Raw genomic sequence first — 17,002 nt, 5'->3', positions numbered from 1 at the left:
ACTAGACACGGCCACCTCCAGTGACACATCGACTTCTCCTCCTGCTCCAACAGGCGGCTCAGTGATCCCTGAATCCCTCACCAATGCACCAGGTGACACATGCAGAGACTACATTAGCATATTTGAGCAGTTTCTTCGGGTGTATAGACACTGTCTCGAATTATGAAGCCTTGTTTAATAGACGTGCACTTAGCTCCGTTTTGCATGAAAGTCAACATGAAATGCCATTCACAGCCCATTTCACAATATGATGCGATTCTCGAGGTAACGGCATGTTCAAATGGAGGAGAAAGGTCGGGAATTAATTGGATTGTGAAAGGTGGACCAGACAAACGTTTGAACTGTGAAGTACTTACAATAAGTATCTTAAAGTAAATATGGTTGATTTTCATTTCATGTTGACTTTAAAGTTTCTTTTCGTAGCTGTTTAGTAGTAGATTAACAATAGTGTGTCTTTAATATCAAGCATTGCTTGGTTGTGGTATTTAATGGTGTGTTCACACTTGTATTTCAGTTCTCTTGGTTCTTTTGGTCCTGACCAAAAAAGAAAATGATACATTGCCTGATTCGCTTTAGTGTTCACACTGTCATTTTTAAGACTTAAAGAGATACTTCATCTCTGGAAAGATTAATGCCTATTTAAAATGGGTCATTTATGTAGAAGACATGTGAAATTAGTTTTCTTGACTAAGAAAATCCAGAAAATGTATTTTTGGCTTTTGTGGATGAAAGACAACAACTCCCAGAATGCACTTGCTTCGCTGCCCTAGGAGGCCACGCCTACCAGTAACAGAGCGCTGTAGTTAAACAACAAGTCTAGCGAGTCTCTGTGATGAATCTGCCCCAAAATGTGTTTCGAGATCGCCCAAAATGTCCGGGATTCGGCTTTTGCGTTCTACAGTCGCCATTCATCATGTTTACTGTGGCGAGCGGGACGAGTGAGGGCCGCGGGAGAACGGCGGGAGGCTGGTGGCGTGATTACCAATGAGCGACACCTGTGAGACGCACCGGTCTCGTATCTCTAACGGAGGAGCGGGAATTTTCTTAGCAATGTTAAAACACACATCAACCGATCACTTGTTTAGCGTTCATGTAAGCACTACATTCAGATTCACCAATCAGAATCAATTCAGTTAGATTGAAACAAAAGCTGTGCATGTAAACAATGAATGGCGACTACAGAAAGCAAAAGTTGAATCCCGAACATCAACGGCCGTACATGTCTGGGAAAAAGAGGATGGTAACCCCTACTACTCAGCTTTCTCCACAGAACAAGAGCCTGCTAGCTTAGCTTCCAAAAAAAGATGGCCGACACTATGTGTTCATTCTGTGAGTGAGATCCCACCCTCTATGGGCGGGTTAAGAACATGCGGGACAGCCTCTACTGCTGACAGTAGTCTTTAGCTTTGGCAAGAAAAATCCTCCGATGATGGAAAATGACCATTTTTGTATCATCGGAGGATTTTTCCAGACAAAAAAATACATAAATCTCTCGTCTCAGGGGGATATGAGGGTGTAAAGTATGGTAATTTTTTAATTATGGTAATTGATTGTATTAATACAAAGCTAAATGCTAAATCCTGAAGTATCCCTTTAACCCAAAGGTACAAAACAAAACAAAACAAAACACAGCTTTTTATGGCTTGCCACGGAACTTATCGAACATCCAAAACAACACTGTGTGTTGGACTAAATGCCCTCGTTGTATGTGCATACATATGATGGCATTTTTACCAGCTGAAAACTTGACACATCGTTTTGGTTAGTTTAGATGTCTTTGGTCTGTGTTGCGTACATATTTCAGTCGCACCAGTGGAGTATACTGAGACCAACTCTTCAGAGGTTACAGAGTTGGGACGGCAATGTTCACATATTTAAAGCAAGCGCACTAACAGAGCAACTGCACCATTCATGAACTGAGTTCATTTGATGGAACCAAACCTGCCAAGTGTGAACACACCCATATTTAGCTTTGTGGTTGGATTTATACTAGTCAATGAAAAATATATAATAATGTATGACAATAAAATCAGTAATAGCAAAATAACAAATTTATTAAAACTGAAAAATCACTCTGAACTAAAAACTGAGCCATTTAGGATTTAGGAGCTATTTAGGAGCCATTTAGGAACGGAGCAACTTTAGGATTTTTAGAAAATTATACAACCAAAGGTAGCTAGATGTACACTACATCACCCACTTGTAATTTTTATAGGCTTTGTATTCTTTTGCATAAGTACAAGTATGTTTTCCAAAGCTAAATTAAAAATAGAGGTGTTAACAGTAGGAGGTATCTGGCCCTCTTTACTTACTCTCCCGGCTCTCAACTCAACACTGTGATTCGACTGTCCCAAGTGCTGCTTGTGACAAGCTTTCTGCCCACAATGCCAGCTGCTACCGTCTCGAGCCAGACCGACACCTCGTCTTTAACTACGACGCCATCTCTGTCTAGTCCAACACTCACAGTCGGACCCACGGCACCTGACCGGCCAGGTAAGTGAAAGTCCTGTAGATTTCACAATTTGTTGACAAGTTTGCACAAGACAATAATACATAAATAACCTTTTTTTTTTTTTTTCAAATGTCTTCCAGTGTTAAAGTTTTGATTTTTAAGGAGTAAGTCCATCAGGACTCTGTTCGGATAGATATTTTAACCTTGATATGAGCCATAATATATGCGAGCGTGTGTCTATCTATTTACATGTAGGTGAGACATTCTTCATTTATTCTGTCTCCCTTGTGTTACTAATTAAGATGTGAAATATTCAACAGGGACCACGTTTAAAGCCATACTTTGAGTCTTGTTCTTTTGCCCTCCTGGATGTGAGAATGCATACATTATAGTTATTCTATTAGAAGGCGCTTTGAATCTTTACATGCTTTCAAAGAGCCTACTCAATACCTAAAATTGAAGATTTAGTAATTTATATATTTTTTAAAAGTTGTATATTTTGAAACATATTTTTTTGTGAAAAGTAAAAAAAACAAAAAAAACATTTTATTTGTGTATAGGCTCATTTTATTGCATTTAACAGGGAGGTCGATTTTCCATTTGGACGTGCTAAACAGCAGGTGTTCAGTTTTGGTGACTGCGAAACATTTGTGATTTTTTTTTTTTGCTTTCTTTGAGCAATCAAAACAAAATGCCTCCACCTCACCTATCCCACCATTTCTGCCTCTCACACCAGGTGTGTGCAGCGTCCGCCTTCAACGGTGCTGAAGCTGTAACTAAAAATAAATCAAATGGCAAGCCCAGCCTCAGGAGATAAATCATTAAATACTCTGTTATTGTGAAACACAATCACTTTCGAGAGCACATGGCGTGGCGGTCGGTGCTCAGCTGAAGGCCGGAGCTCAATTCTTTCAGATCTATTTCTGAATAGCGATTGAATGAACGGCTGCTAAATATTTCATGAGAGAAAAGAGACCAGGTCATGGTAAGGAAGACCAAAAAGCGGCCAATTTATTGAACTTATGGAGAGAGAGATAGATACATGAAACCATAACAGGAAAGTGCAACGAGTCCTGTCCTTGAAGAGTTGGACAGGGGCACGAGCAGGGGGAAGTGATTCTATCAGGGCTTGTGTATCTCGTTTCTGCTGAACTGGAAATGACGAAAGGTTGAATTGCTGCAATAACATCCATTATGTACAGTATGTAATGGCATCTTTACGGCTTTTGACTGAACAGTTTAGATACATGACTCTTTATGCTCTGTTTCTGCAGCACCAGATGTGGTACCCGATGTGACACCCGACACCCTCACCGCAACAACTGGCTTTGTAAATCCACTATCTGTTCTTCCCGAGGTCACTGATGTATTTGCCTCATCCTCTGACGGCATTGCAACTACACTTTATATGGTCACCAAAGCAATATCTTCTGCAACCGTGGCAACAACACCTTCTGCAACCATGGCAACCTTTGAAAAAACACCTTCAGCATCAGCTAGCACCATTCAACTGCCAGCCTCTCTGGCACCCGTTTCTGATGTTTCTTCAGAAGTGGTTGCAGCAAATACTGTGGTAAACTTGGTTACAAGTACTGTTGCATCCTCAACTGATGCACTCTCTCCAGGGGTTGATTTGATTGTCCCAACATCTGATGTTTCTGTAACTTCTGCATCTGATGTTGATGCTCCTCCTGACATGGTTGCACCAGAGATTGGTTTCATTGCCCCTACAACTGATACAGATGCTCTTACGACTGTTGCGGTGGCTCCTGCATCCGATGAGGAGTTTGCAAAAGCTACCGATGTGTCAGATGATATCAAACCAGCTCCTAAGGGTCCAGGTGATGGTACTAATGTTGCAGAAACAGTCACCACCAACATACTCCCACCTACAATCGCCACACCTCTTCTGACAGGTGACCCTCTGCAAGCTCCAGTTCTTGATGGTACTCCTCAACCTGATGTTGAGATTGACAGTAAACCTCCTTCCAAAGATGCAAAGAACAGTGAAGTTCCTCTCGTTGAGACCAATGAGGAAAAAACAGCAACAAACATGGGAAATAAAGATAAAGATGCTTCTGACCGTAAACCTCCATCTGAAGTAGGGGAAAACAGTGAAGTTCCTCTCGTTGAGACCAAGGAGGAAAAAACAGCAACAAACATGGGAAATAAAGATAAAGATGCTCTTGACAGCAAACCTCCATCTGAAGCAGGAGAAAACAGTGAGGTTCCTCTCATTGAGACCAAAGAGGAAAAAACAGCCACAAATTTGGAGAAGGAAGATAAAAATGCTCCTGCCAGTAAACCTTCATCTGAAGTAGGAGAAAACAGTAGAGTTCCTCTTGCTGAGAAAACAGAAACAAACCTAGAGAAGAAAGATAAAGATGCAGAATCCCCAGGTACCCACAGCAATTCTGACATCTCAAGTATATTTCCCGCTACCATACACTTTTAAATGAGCTTCAAAAGGTCATTTTTGAGGCACAATCTGTTGAAGTCTGTTACACAACCCAAATTGCCTTCAGAAGAGTTAGCCAAAGGAATAATAAATGAAAATTCTGTCATCATTTACTCACCCTCATCTTGTTCAAAACTTGTATGACTTACTTTCTTTGAAACACAATAGGTGATGTTAGGCAAAATGACAGCCTCACTCACAATTCCCTTTCATTATATGGAAAAAAATCATTTTGGTGAATATTCTATAAAGAAAGAAAAAGATTCCTTTTCCAATGAAGAAAGGAAGTCATATACGAGTTCTGATTGACAAGAGGATGAGTAAATGATGATAGAACTGTATCCCTCAAAATACTTTTTAAACAAAATAGTTTTATATAGAGTAATAAAGACTGACAGTATATGTGTTTTGTCGAATACTGATCCTGTATTCAACTTTTCTATTTGGCATCATATATGCTTTTTGTCAAACTTTTGTGGTGTCTGAAACATTCAAAAGTTTGGGGTCGATAAGAATTTTTATGTTTTTAAAAAGAAATCTCTAAAGCTCACCAAGGCTGTGTTTATTTTAATGTTTTGAATACAGTAATAACAGAAATATATTGAAATTACACGTATTTTTACAATTTAAAATAACTTTTCTATTTTACTATTTTTTAAAATGTATTTAAAGGAGTAGTTCACTTTTAAAATAAAAACTTTTGCTGATAATTTACTCACCCCCATGTCATCCAAGATGTCCATGTCTTTCTTTCTTCAGTCGAAAAGAAATTAAGGTTTTTGATGAAAACATTCCAAGATTTTTCTCCATAATGGACTTCAATGGGAACCAAACGGTTCAAGGTCCAAAAGACACTTTCAGTACAAACTGTTCAAAGGGCTTTAAACGATTCCAGATGAAGAATAAGGGTCTTATCAAGCGAAACGTTCGCTCATTTAAAAAAAAAAGGACAAAGTTTAAGTTTTATAAGCACAAATGGTCGCCTTGCTCTGTTCTGTGATGCACGTTCGTGACTCTCCTGTTCGAACTCGTTCATCAAAATGAATGAATCTTTTCCCGAGTCAGCTTGTTCATTTAGTTCGTTGAATGAACCAAATGACACGGAAAAAGGTTCGAACTCGTTCATCAAATTTAATGAATCTTTTCCCGAGTCAGCTTGTTCATTTCGTTCATTGAATGAACAAAATGACACGAAAAAAGATTCGTTCATTTTGATAAACGAACGTGCATCACAGAACAGAGCAAGGCGACCATTTGAGCTTATAAAACTTTTTTTTTAAATGAGCGATCGTTTCGGTTGATAAGACCTCATCGTCTGGAATCGTTAAAGCCCTTTGAACAGTTTGAGGTTTGCACTGAAACTGTCTTTTGGACCTTGAACCGTTTGGTTCCCATTGAAGTCCATTATATATAGAAAATCCTGGAATGTTTTAATCAAAAACCTTAATTTCTTTTGGACATCTTGGATGACATGGGGGTGAGTAAATTATCAGCAAAAGTTTTTTTTTAAAGTGAACTACTTTAATGCATACCTGCTGAGTAAATAACTTAAAAAAAAGAAAAGAAAAATATCTTACTTACCCCAAACCTTTTTTTAAATAATCTTTTGAAGACACCCATCAATCACACACACCAACCTTTAAATATTAAAATGCTTTGTCTTTATAAAACAAATGTATGCTTATCATATTTAAACGATGAATAAAATGAAATAGAAAACAATGATATGTGATGACTGACGAGTTCTTCTTCAAACGCTCATGATTTCTCTGGTGTAAACCGTATCTGCAGACATTAAGAGGAACAACAAGGCTGAGGAAACCGAAAAAAGCAGGGAAGCCAAAGAGAAAAAGAAAGAGAAGGAGAAAAAGAAAGAAAAAGAGTTTGAAAAGAAAGAGTATGAGAAAAAAGGTATGCATCGTTTGTAGTTACAGATACAGATACTGCACTCATCTGGCACAGCATTTAATGACTGCAGTCTGAAAATGCATTTCTGCTTGACTGCATGGTACCTATACAGGTGCTGTGGATGAGATGGAGTCTCTGTTAGTGAAGAACATTTACAGCTTGTACTGTATTGGTTTAGCAGCCATTAGATCCACAGAAAGACACTTTAAACCCTAGTTTTCTCTAGTTTTAGGCTGTTGTGTTTTCTTAGATAACAAACACTAGCATCATTTCAGTGTATCTGGTTCCACATTTCTTGAGTGATTTGTCCCAATAGTTGCAGCAGTGTTAGCCAACAAATATCCAACAAAGAGCGTATAACGTTGCTTTTATTCCAAAGTTGTTGCAAGGATTTTGATCCCCGGAGGGCCAAAAACGCAGTTGTCAAGGATAGCGTACATCCGATTTCAAGGTAAGGCGATGCTTTAAATCAAGACAGCAAAAAAAAAATTTAAAAAAAGACGTTGTTGTCAGGGTTTCAATGACATTTTACGTGAATGATCTATTTATATGCATTAGCGCTCCTCTAGGCAATGCTTATCAAAGGATGATTCAGTTTTGATTTCTGTTTTCTAGAATGTGGACAGACACTAATATGGAAACTGTGGAAAAATTGCTGCCTAAATGTTATTCATTTCCTCTCTTCCATGTCGCTCTTTCTTTGTGCTCACATGTTTTGTTTTTTGCTTTGTTTCATAAGGTAAGATGTATTGTGTTTGCTAGAAAACAGATAGATCTCCCCCAGGCTGTATAATCAAAAGCGTCCTCTTCTAGAAACTAGCTACTTTGCATTTTCACTCTTGGAGTGTTAGACAGCTGTCTGCTGAAGATGCAAGATCGTTTGTGAAACATCGCTCCATCCCTTCACCAATCTGGGGAGTAATTGAGCATTTATATTTAATTAGCTGCTCTTGCCCCCCATCCCACTGCTTGGCTGACTGTGACACAGCAGGACCCCACGTCGCCAGCATCTTTAAAACATCATATCAATTATTCAAAGGCCCAAGTGTTTAAACAGCAAAGAATCGAAAAAGAACAGCTTCTCAAACACTACAGCTCATTATCAATGTTTATCAGTCTGCTTAAACTATGCTAATCAAGCCTTACTGGTGGATTCATTAACTCTATAACGTCCTGTTTAGTCAGTCTGTTTGGGTCTAAACTACTGTTATGTAAAAAACACATCAAAAAATCTTTAAGATGGAATCTACCGAGAAACAAATTCAGCACAATTTGTATTTTATTTTATATATCTGAATATTGAGCCTCACCAAAAAGGTAATGGGTGATTATACAGTTAAACTAGACACTACTGTAGTTACGGTTAATAGACCCACAGAAGAAATATTTACTATTTAACTTTAAAGGAGTAGTTCACTTTAAAAAAAACTTTTGCTGATAATTTACTCACCCCCATGTCATCCAAGATGTCCATGTGTTTCTTTCTTCAGTTGAAAAGAAATTAAGGTTTTTGATGAAAACATTCCAGGATTTTCTCCATATAATGGACTTCATTGGGAACCAAAGGAGTTTCAGTGCAGCTTCAAAGGGCTTTAAACGACACCAGACGATGATTAAGGATCTTATCTAGCGAAACGATCGGTCATTTCAAAAATAAATTAAAAAGTTTAAGTTTTATAAGCACGAATGCTTGCCTTGCTCTGTTCTTGCTCTCGCCTGTTCGAACTCGTTCATCAAAATGAACGAATCTTTTTTCGAGTCATTTGGTTCATTCAACAAACGAAATGAAAAATTTGAAAAAAGATTTGTGCATTTTGATGAACAAGTTCGAACGGGAGAGTCACGAACGCTCATCACAGAACAGAGCAAGGCGACCATTTGTGCTTATAAAACTTAAAAACTTAAATTGTTTATTTTTTAAATGAGCGATCGTTTCTCTAGATAAGACCCTTATTCATCGTCGGGTGTCGTTTAAAGCGCTTTGAAGCTGCACTGAAACTCTCAATTGGACCTTGAACCATTTGGTTCCCATTGAAGTCCATTATATGGAGAAAATCCTGGAATCTTTTCATCAAAAACCTTAATTTCTTTTTGACTGAAGACAGAAAGACATGGACATCTTGGATGACATGGGGGCGAGTAAATTATCACCAAAAGTTTTTTTTTTAAAGTGAACTAATCCTTCAACTTTAAATCACATGAAACTGGAAAGGTGCCACAATATATTTTAAAACACTTATAAATTAATTGAAATCAAATACTTTAGAATACATAAATAATTACAGTTGTACATAAAATACCAAAGCATAAACAGAATATAAAAAGTAAAAACGAGGCTATAAGGAAAGCAGTCACTGCTATGCATGTTTGATCCACAGTTGACCCTTCGCTAAGCTCCGGCCACATTAGTGGTTTACTGTTGCTGACTCGGACAAGTTTTACAGTGCGTCTCTTAGGAATGATCTGGAGATTGCCATGAACAGTTTCATTTTCAGTGTAATTAGTCTACAAAGTGGCAAACAATTATGTTATTCCTAGGTGGGGTGGAATGAATTATGGGACAGCAAAACATTTTTATTAGCAGATTTAAGAAGGTTGTTAAACTACACAGTAACATAATGAAAAGCTGAGAAGAGTGAATCAGAATCAAATGCTTGTAACAGTCAAATAAATAGAGAAAAGCCTTATTCAGGAGTGATTACAAGTGATAAGATTAGCACAAGTGAACGCAATGTTTCGACATACTGTGAAACTGTCAACTCTATAAAGTATATCAATATGTCAGTTAATATCATTCAAGTAAATGCAACACAAGTTTGTTTGGGAATTTGAGTGGCACAGTTTAGTCAGCCCACACTTTTTGTAGTTCACTTTTGAAAAAAACTTTTGCTGATAATTTACTCACCCTCATGTCATCCAAGATGTCCATGTCTTGTTCTTCAGTCGAAAAGAAATAAAGGTTTTTGATGAAAACATTCCAGCATTTTTCTCCATATAATGGACTTCAATGGGAACCAAACGGTTCAAGGTCCAAAAGACACTTTCAGTGCAGCTTCAAAGGGCTTTAAACGATTCCAGATGATGAATAAGGGTCTTATCAAGCGAAATGATTGCTCATTTAAAAAATAAATAACAAAGTTTAAGTTACTGAAACTCTCTTTTGGACCTTGAACCGTTTGGTGCCCATTGAAGTCCATTATATGGAGAAAAATCCTGGAATGTTTTCATCAAAAACCTTTATTTCTTTTCGACTGAAGAAAGAAAGACATGGACATCTTGGATGACATGAGGGTGAGTAAATTATCAGCAAAAGTTTTTTTCAAAAGTGAACTACTCCTTTAAATCGCGTTGTGTCACTATCCAAGAACATCTTCCGTAGGCTTCTCTAAGGAACAGTTGTTAGGGTCGGATTACTGTAATGTTTTAAGTAGGGCTTTGCGAAGGGTCAACTGGTTAATAGGGCTTTAATCTAATTCACATTATTTTTGAGGTTGCGTTAAATAAGTGTCAGTCTCACCAGCTAGCTGAATAGACCTTTAGTTTAAGGTCTCCTCAGCATCTACACGTCACTCATTCCCATGCCCTCTCATCCATGAGTTTCTGGTGTCCCTTTCCCTTCCTCTCCCTCGTTCCCTGATCCACGGACTAACACCTATCTACTCTCTCTCCATTAGACTGCGAGTGCAATGGTCACTCAAACCGCTGCAGTTACATTGATTTCATCAACATTGTGACTTGTGTGAGCTGCAAACACAACACTAGAGGGCAGAACTGTCAGCACTGCCGCCTCGGATACTTCCGGAATGCTTCCTCCGAGCTGGACGATGAGAATGTTTGCATAGGTCAGTCAGATATCACTCCACGCCAACCCGTTTCACTGTTCCCCTGATGCACTAACACCATGCTGCGCAGAAATTGTCCTTTCTGACCAAATGATATTATGGAAAGGTTGAGAAATCTTTCCTTATGCCCATACGGTCCCACATTTGGTCTGCCACCACCTTGCCATACATGGGACAATTTCTGACCGACTGAAGTCTAATGGAAGTATAGATTTAAATACAGTAATATCATGCAGACCACCCCTCTCATTCATCTTACAGCCTTTACTATGGATGACTTCTGACTTCATTTTACTGAAGATCTAGGGAACTAAACAACTTGCATTTTCAACCTTTCAGCTTAGAACTGTATCCATATTTGTAGACTTATGCTATAATTAAAAAAAAAAAAGATACGATTCTGTGCATAATTTGTCTTAAAAGTCAACATGAAATGCCATTTGCAACCCATTTTACCTAAAGGAGTAGTTCACTTTTGCTGATCATTTACTCACCCCCATGTCATCCAAGATGTCCACGTCTTTCTTTCTTCAGTCGAAAAGAAATGAAGGTTTTTGATGAAAACATTCCAGAATTTTCTCCATATAATGGACTTCAATGGGAACCAAGCGGTTCAAGGTCCAAATGAGAGTTTCAGTGCAGCTTCAAAGGGGTTTAAACAACACCAGACGATGAATAAGGGTCTTATCTAGTGAAACGATCGCACATTTAAAAAAATAAATAAAAATGTTTAAGTTTTATAAGCACAAATGCTCGCCTTGCTCTGTTCTGTGATGAGCGTTTGTGACTCTCCTGTTCAAACTCATTCATCAAAATGAACAAATCTTTTTTCGAGTGATGACTCGGACCCTTATTCATCGTCTGGTGTCGCTTAAAGCCCTTTGAAGCAGCACTGAAACTCATTTGGACCTTGAACCGTTTGGTTCCCATTGAAGTCCATTATATGGAGAAAATCCTGGAATATTGTCATCAAAAAACGTAATTTCTTTTCAACTGAAGAAAGAAAGACATGGACATCTTGGATGACATGGGGGTGAGTAAATTATCAGCAAAAGTTTTTTTAAAAGTGAACTGCTCCTTTAAGTAATGCATATTTTATAAATATTTAACAAGTGAAGGATGGAAAATTGATTGGATTTTGAAAAGTGGACGTTACATTGTAAAATGAAAAGAGTGATTTTCGGTCAGATGAGAAGTAAATGCATTCGCGGGCATCAAGCAGTTATAACATTTTGACAAAAGACAGTTTTTCATTCACTATAAATCAAGGAATGCGTATTAAAAAAAATAAACAGGATGAACTTCATGTTGACTTTAAAAGGAATACAATCAGAAATTTGTCCCACATTTTTCTTTGTTTTTTTGATTAAAACTGTTCCGGCTCAAGCAATCTGTCAGAACACTCTGATAATGATACAGTGACCTCTACTGGAAAAATACAGACACATTAATCACAGTGCTATGACTGACAGGTGCCCAGAGGGACAAATTATACCCGTGTGAATACATAGAGCAAACCCTGCTTACATGACTGATGAACAACCACTGATCACATCACAACTCGCAAACATAGAAGAACGTTTCTCCTGCAAAACACATTAATAAATGCCTCCAGGCTGTGCTATATTTCCTTTAGGCAAAATGCTGGAACACTGTACATACAGTACATACATTGAGAAATATTTTATATTAAAGGTACCATTTTCTCAATGTGAATAAATGTGCTATTTATGACCATTTTCCATATATTTTTGTGACCCTTAGAAGTTATTAAACAGGCAATTTTTGCTGCTGTGCTTTTAATAATTTATTATAAACACTCTCGTGTAGGGCTGTGAAACGATTAATCATGTTTAATCGCATCCAAAATAAAAGTTTGTGTTTACATAGTATATGTGTGTGTAGTGTGTATAAATATTTTGTATATATAAATACACACACATGCATGTATATATTTAAGAAATATTTGCATGTATATACTTTATATATATTTGAATATTTGATAAATTAATAACACATTTTTCTTAAATATATACATGCATATGTGTGTATTTATATATACAAAATAATTATACACAGGCATATATTATGTAAACACAAACTTTTATTTTGGATGGGATTAATCGTGATTAATCGTTTCACAGCCCGACTCTTCTGAAATGAGATGTGGCACTTTTACTTAAAAAGCAGTAGGTTTGCTGTCGTGTCCAATATAGTTTTACTGCCCTATCATGAACATTGTCAAAAATAGTTTCTAACTATCCTCCTGAAAAATACGCACTAATGCTAGTAAGTATAAAACAAGCCATTTGTGATGTTCTGAAAGTTAAAGTACCTTTTCATAGTTCAATGAAATCTGAAAAAGAAAGGACACCTTTCAACTAAACCATAGCCTTCCGTTTCAGGGTTTCAGCACAAATAATCTACAATTGGTGAATAATGAAAATATTTTCTATCCACAGAGTGTAACTGTAATCAGCTGGGCTCCTTCCACGCCCGCTGCAATGACACCGGCTTCTGCCAGTGTCGCGAGGGCACCATGGGCCAGAAGTGTGAGGACTGCCTCCCTGGATATACCTGGAAGAATGGCTGCGTGCGTAAGTCACACTTCTTGTACTGTCACTACACAAAGGGCATTTAACAGGCTTAGTCGTGAAAGACACGTTCTGTGATGGATGATACCACTCATACAACAAATAAAGTGTTGTCAAACACAGTCAAACACATGAGCAACATTGTTGTTCCTCACAGAGGTCTTTGCTGTTGTACTACCAATAACAGCTTGCTGTTTGCAGCAGTTGTGTGGGTTAGATACTTGTGGGTGGGGTGACAGTGGCTAAAGCAGTGAGACTGGGTTGCGGTTTCTGGTTCGAGCCTTGCAAGGAATTGGATGTGAGCCGTATACATAGCATAATGAAACACGGTCAGCATAGGAATAGAAAACAGCCCAAAGTCAACACCACTAACAATGAAATTACTGTTTACAAATATACTACACTTGATTGTGAGACCTCCTGGTTCTACACTTTATACAAATTGATCTGAAAATGACCAAAAAGTGTACAGTATATGGGATTGAAACTTCTCCAAGACTTCTGGAGATTTGTACATTTCTAATTGAATATTATCTCTACTCTTTAAGACTTGCTTTGCATTAAAGGGATAGTTCACTTTGAAATGAATTTTTGGTATGTTTTAGCTTACCTCAAGGGCATCCAAGATGTAGGTGTCTTTGTTTCCGCAGTAGTTTCAATTTTGATATTTTTAGGTCAAATCGTTTTTGTCTGTCAGTCATATAATGGAGGTCTATGGTCACCACCTCAAGACCATGCACAGAAAAGTCCAAATTAAACATGATTTAATGACTCGTAAATGTAAGTACACATTGATGGCCTAAGACACGAAACGAACGGTTTGTGTGAGAAAACAAACAGTATTTATATCATTTTTACCTATTGTAACCACAGCCACGTTCAAGTGATCTGAGGGCACGGGCGCTTCGGTCTGCGCAAGTGCTGGAAAAAGCGCCCGAAGTGATCTCTCGCACGTGTACGTCACTCATTGTTTACACAGAGATTTTGGAAGTGTTACCCTTCACTGTAAAAATCTAAACATATTTAGATATACAGGAAATCGCAATGGAAGACGATATCCATATATCAACAGACAACGTTGAATTTTTTTTTTGCAAACGCACGAGAGATCACTTCCGCTGCTTTCCAGCGCTTGCGCAGACCGAAACGCCCGTGCCTTCAGATCACTTGGACGTGGCTGTGGTTACAAGAAGTAAAACTATAGAAATACTGTTCATTTTCTCAAACAAACCGCTCGTTTCGTGTCTTAGGCCATCAATGTGTACATTTACGAGTCATTAAATCATGTTTAATTTGGACTTCTCTGTGCATGCTCTTAAGGTGGTGACCATAGACCTCCATTATATGACTGACAGACAAGAACGGTTTGGCCTAAAAATATCAAAATTGAAACTACTGCGGAAACAAAGACACCTACATCTTGGATGCCTTTGAGGTTAGCAGTGTGAATGCATTAACACTTTGGATAAAGTGTCTGCTATGTCTACCAACATTTAGACTGAAATATGATCTCTCTCTACAGATCTGTGAATAGTAAAGGCACGTACTGTTTCGATTATATTTAAGAGTTAACTTGATTAATGAGAATGTCCTCTGTCCTTCTACTCTCAGCTAAAGTGTGCGACGACGAGTTCCTCCTGTGTCAGAACGGCGGCACCTGTGTCCAGAACCATAAGTGCGTGTGTCCGGCCAGCTTTAAGGGTGTTTTGTGTGAGCAGCCGCGCTGCCAGGGCGAGAAAGGGTGCGACGGCGCATCGGCCTGCTACCTCAGCACCATCACACTGCTGCTCTGCCTTCTAGCCAACAGCCTGCTTAAAGCCAGCGCCTAGAAACGCATCTTAGTCCTGATATCCACCCTAGTGTACGCAGGCCAAAGAGCTGAACCCTGTGGACGGAGAGGCGGTGGCCTGAACCCCGTACGGACCCAGCCTCACGATGCTGGAATGTTTTGTTTTTGGAAAGGGGCGGAGTCAACGCTGAAGTCAAAACGCCTTCATGAGACGAGCAGCTTAGCGCTTGTCTCCTAGCATCACTGATCGACTGAACTTTATACCAAAAACAGAAAAAAGAAGATACATTCTGTTTCAGCTCACTCAACACACAACTCAAGTGGAGAAATATATAGATGAGGTTTCATTTCCTTTGCATTTCTACTTTCTCTGTAGTTTCGACGCTCACTGGGATACAAGCACTGCACTTAGCCAGCTTGTTTTAACGGACAACAAACAGTGGATATCACGGAAGCCTACTTATGCCAAGTTATTCTTCTTCTCTTGAAGACTTGTTTTTACATTTCCTTTCATTGCTGCATTTTCCTCGCATTTTATTGCCATTGAGGTTGTAACAAGTAGATGAAACCGATGGAAAAGATGTTTAGTACTTCTAGTATGAAGAACGAATGTCTCTAGCTTGTGTTTGAGATTATGTTTCTGGAATGTAGAAAGAAGTTTTAAAATGTCACATTGAACAAATATATATATATAAATATATATATATATATCGGTCTATCTGAAAGGAAATATGAAGTATTGTATATGATGATTATTATTATTTCACTATTTTTTGTAGAAATTGTTATTTTTGTTCAGAGTAAATGTTACATTGTAAAGACATTGCAGCCTTTATTGCAGTGCATATGGTATTCACACCATGGTAAACTATATTTGATGATACAGCAGAGTGCATCTCTAATATATTTGGAATATTTCTTTATTCATATCATCACAGTTAAATAAAGCATACAACGATTCATTACATGCACAGCTTTAGCTCAACGCAACCCGCACATCATCTTGACACTGGCATGTATTCATCTGTGCAGATATGATCATTCCAGACTGCTTATTAACACACTCCTATAATGAGACCAGTTATATAAGTACATTCCTAAAGCACAAAGTCTCTCAAACCCCAAACAGACACTAAATAATTACAAAGCACAGTAAAAATGCATCGCCAATCCCCACAATTAGAATGGCCATTCAGGTGCACAATTAAAAATGCATAATCAAAGTCAGCACATCATATATCATGCAAACAGGTTCTTTTTAAAATAGTTATTTTTCCTTCTGTCAATCTCAAAGAAATGCCAAAATCCTCAGCGGCTCATGGGCTTTTTGATGTATTTCATATTTACAAATGCTTTACACTCATGGTGAGCCAGGGTAAATAAAATACTATGAATACATATTATAAATGAATAAAACCTGACAATCAGAAAGCACAAAGTGATACGAGTGAATTGTCTTTCTTTAGTCCTTCTGAATGCATATCAAAGCTTTAACAGCATATATTTAGTGCCTGATGCAGCATTACACCAGTACAACAGTCACTATATAGCTAATAAGAGTAATTCATATCAGGCCATTTTTATTTGCTTAGAAAGTTGCATAAGGTGAATCAGCTGTATTTACTGTGTGTCTACAGACCCAGATTCAAATGTGCTGAGCCCACCTGCACTGAAATAAACGTATAAACCCTTAATAACTCACATCTTGAGTCAGCAGAGCTAATGCCAGGTGGAGATTTTTGCTTACTTGAAACAAAGAAATAAGGTTCTATCCAAGCACGAGTTAAACAAGCAATGTAGTTCACTGTACTAAAATGGCCCCCACAGTCACCAGATCTCATCCCAATAGAGGATATTTGGGATGTGGTGGAACGGGAGCTTCGTTCCCTGGATGTGCATCACACAATCTCCATAAACTGCAAGATGCTATTCTATCAATATGGGCCAACATTTCTAAAG

The 17,002-nt window shown here is 38.1% G+C and overlaps 1 protein-coding gene across 3 annotated transcripts in view; it reads left to right on the top strand.

The window, feature by feature from the left end:
* Positions 1–16,485, top strand: part of ntng2a (netrin g2a) — a 65,324-nt gene extending 48,839 nt beyond the window's left edge. The window contains exons 7-14 of one of the 3 annotated variants that reach the window (XM_089119808.1): positions 6–92; positions 131–139; positions 3,727–4,851; positions 6,702–6,821; positions 7,198–7,269; positions 10,493–10,660; positions 13,123–13,257; positions 14,866–16,485. In XM_089119808.1, the coding sequence (XP_088975934.1) occupies positions 6–92; positions 131–139; positions 3,727–4,851; positions 6,702–6,821; positions 7,198–7,269; positions 10,493–10,660; positions 13,123–13,257; positions 14,866–15,083 (1,934 nt within the window). In that variant the 3' untranslated portion in view covers positions 15,084–16,485. The remainder of the gene's footprint in view (positions 1–5; positions 93–130; positions 140–3,726; positions 4,852–6,701; positions 6,822–7,197; positions 7,270–10,492; positions 10,661–13,122; positions 13,258–14,865) is intronic. The other 2 variants (XM_039664759.2, XM_089119807.1) reach the window with 2 other exon arrangements.
* The last annotated feature ends 517 nt before the right edge of the window (positions 16,486–17,002 follow it).

This window comes from Pimephales promelas, chromosome 14, assembly GCF_988280905.1.
Source record: "Pimephales promelas chromosome 14, fPimPro1.hap1.1, whole genome shotgun sequence".
NCBI classification, from domain to species: Eukaryota; Metazoa; Chordata; class Actinopteri; order Cypriniformes; family Leuciscidae; genus Pimephales; species Pimephales promelas.
This window is presented reverse-complemented; position numbering and strand designations above follow the sequence as displayed.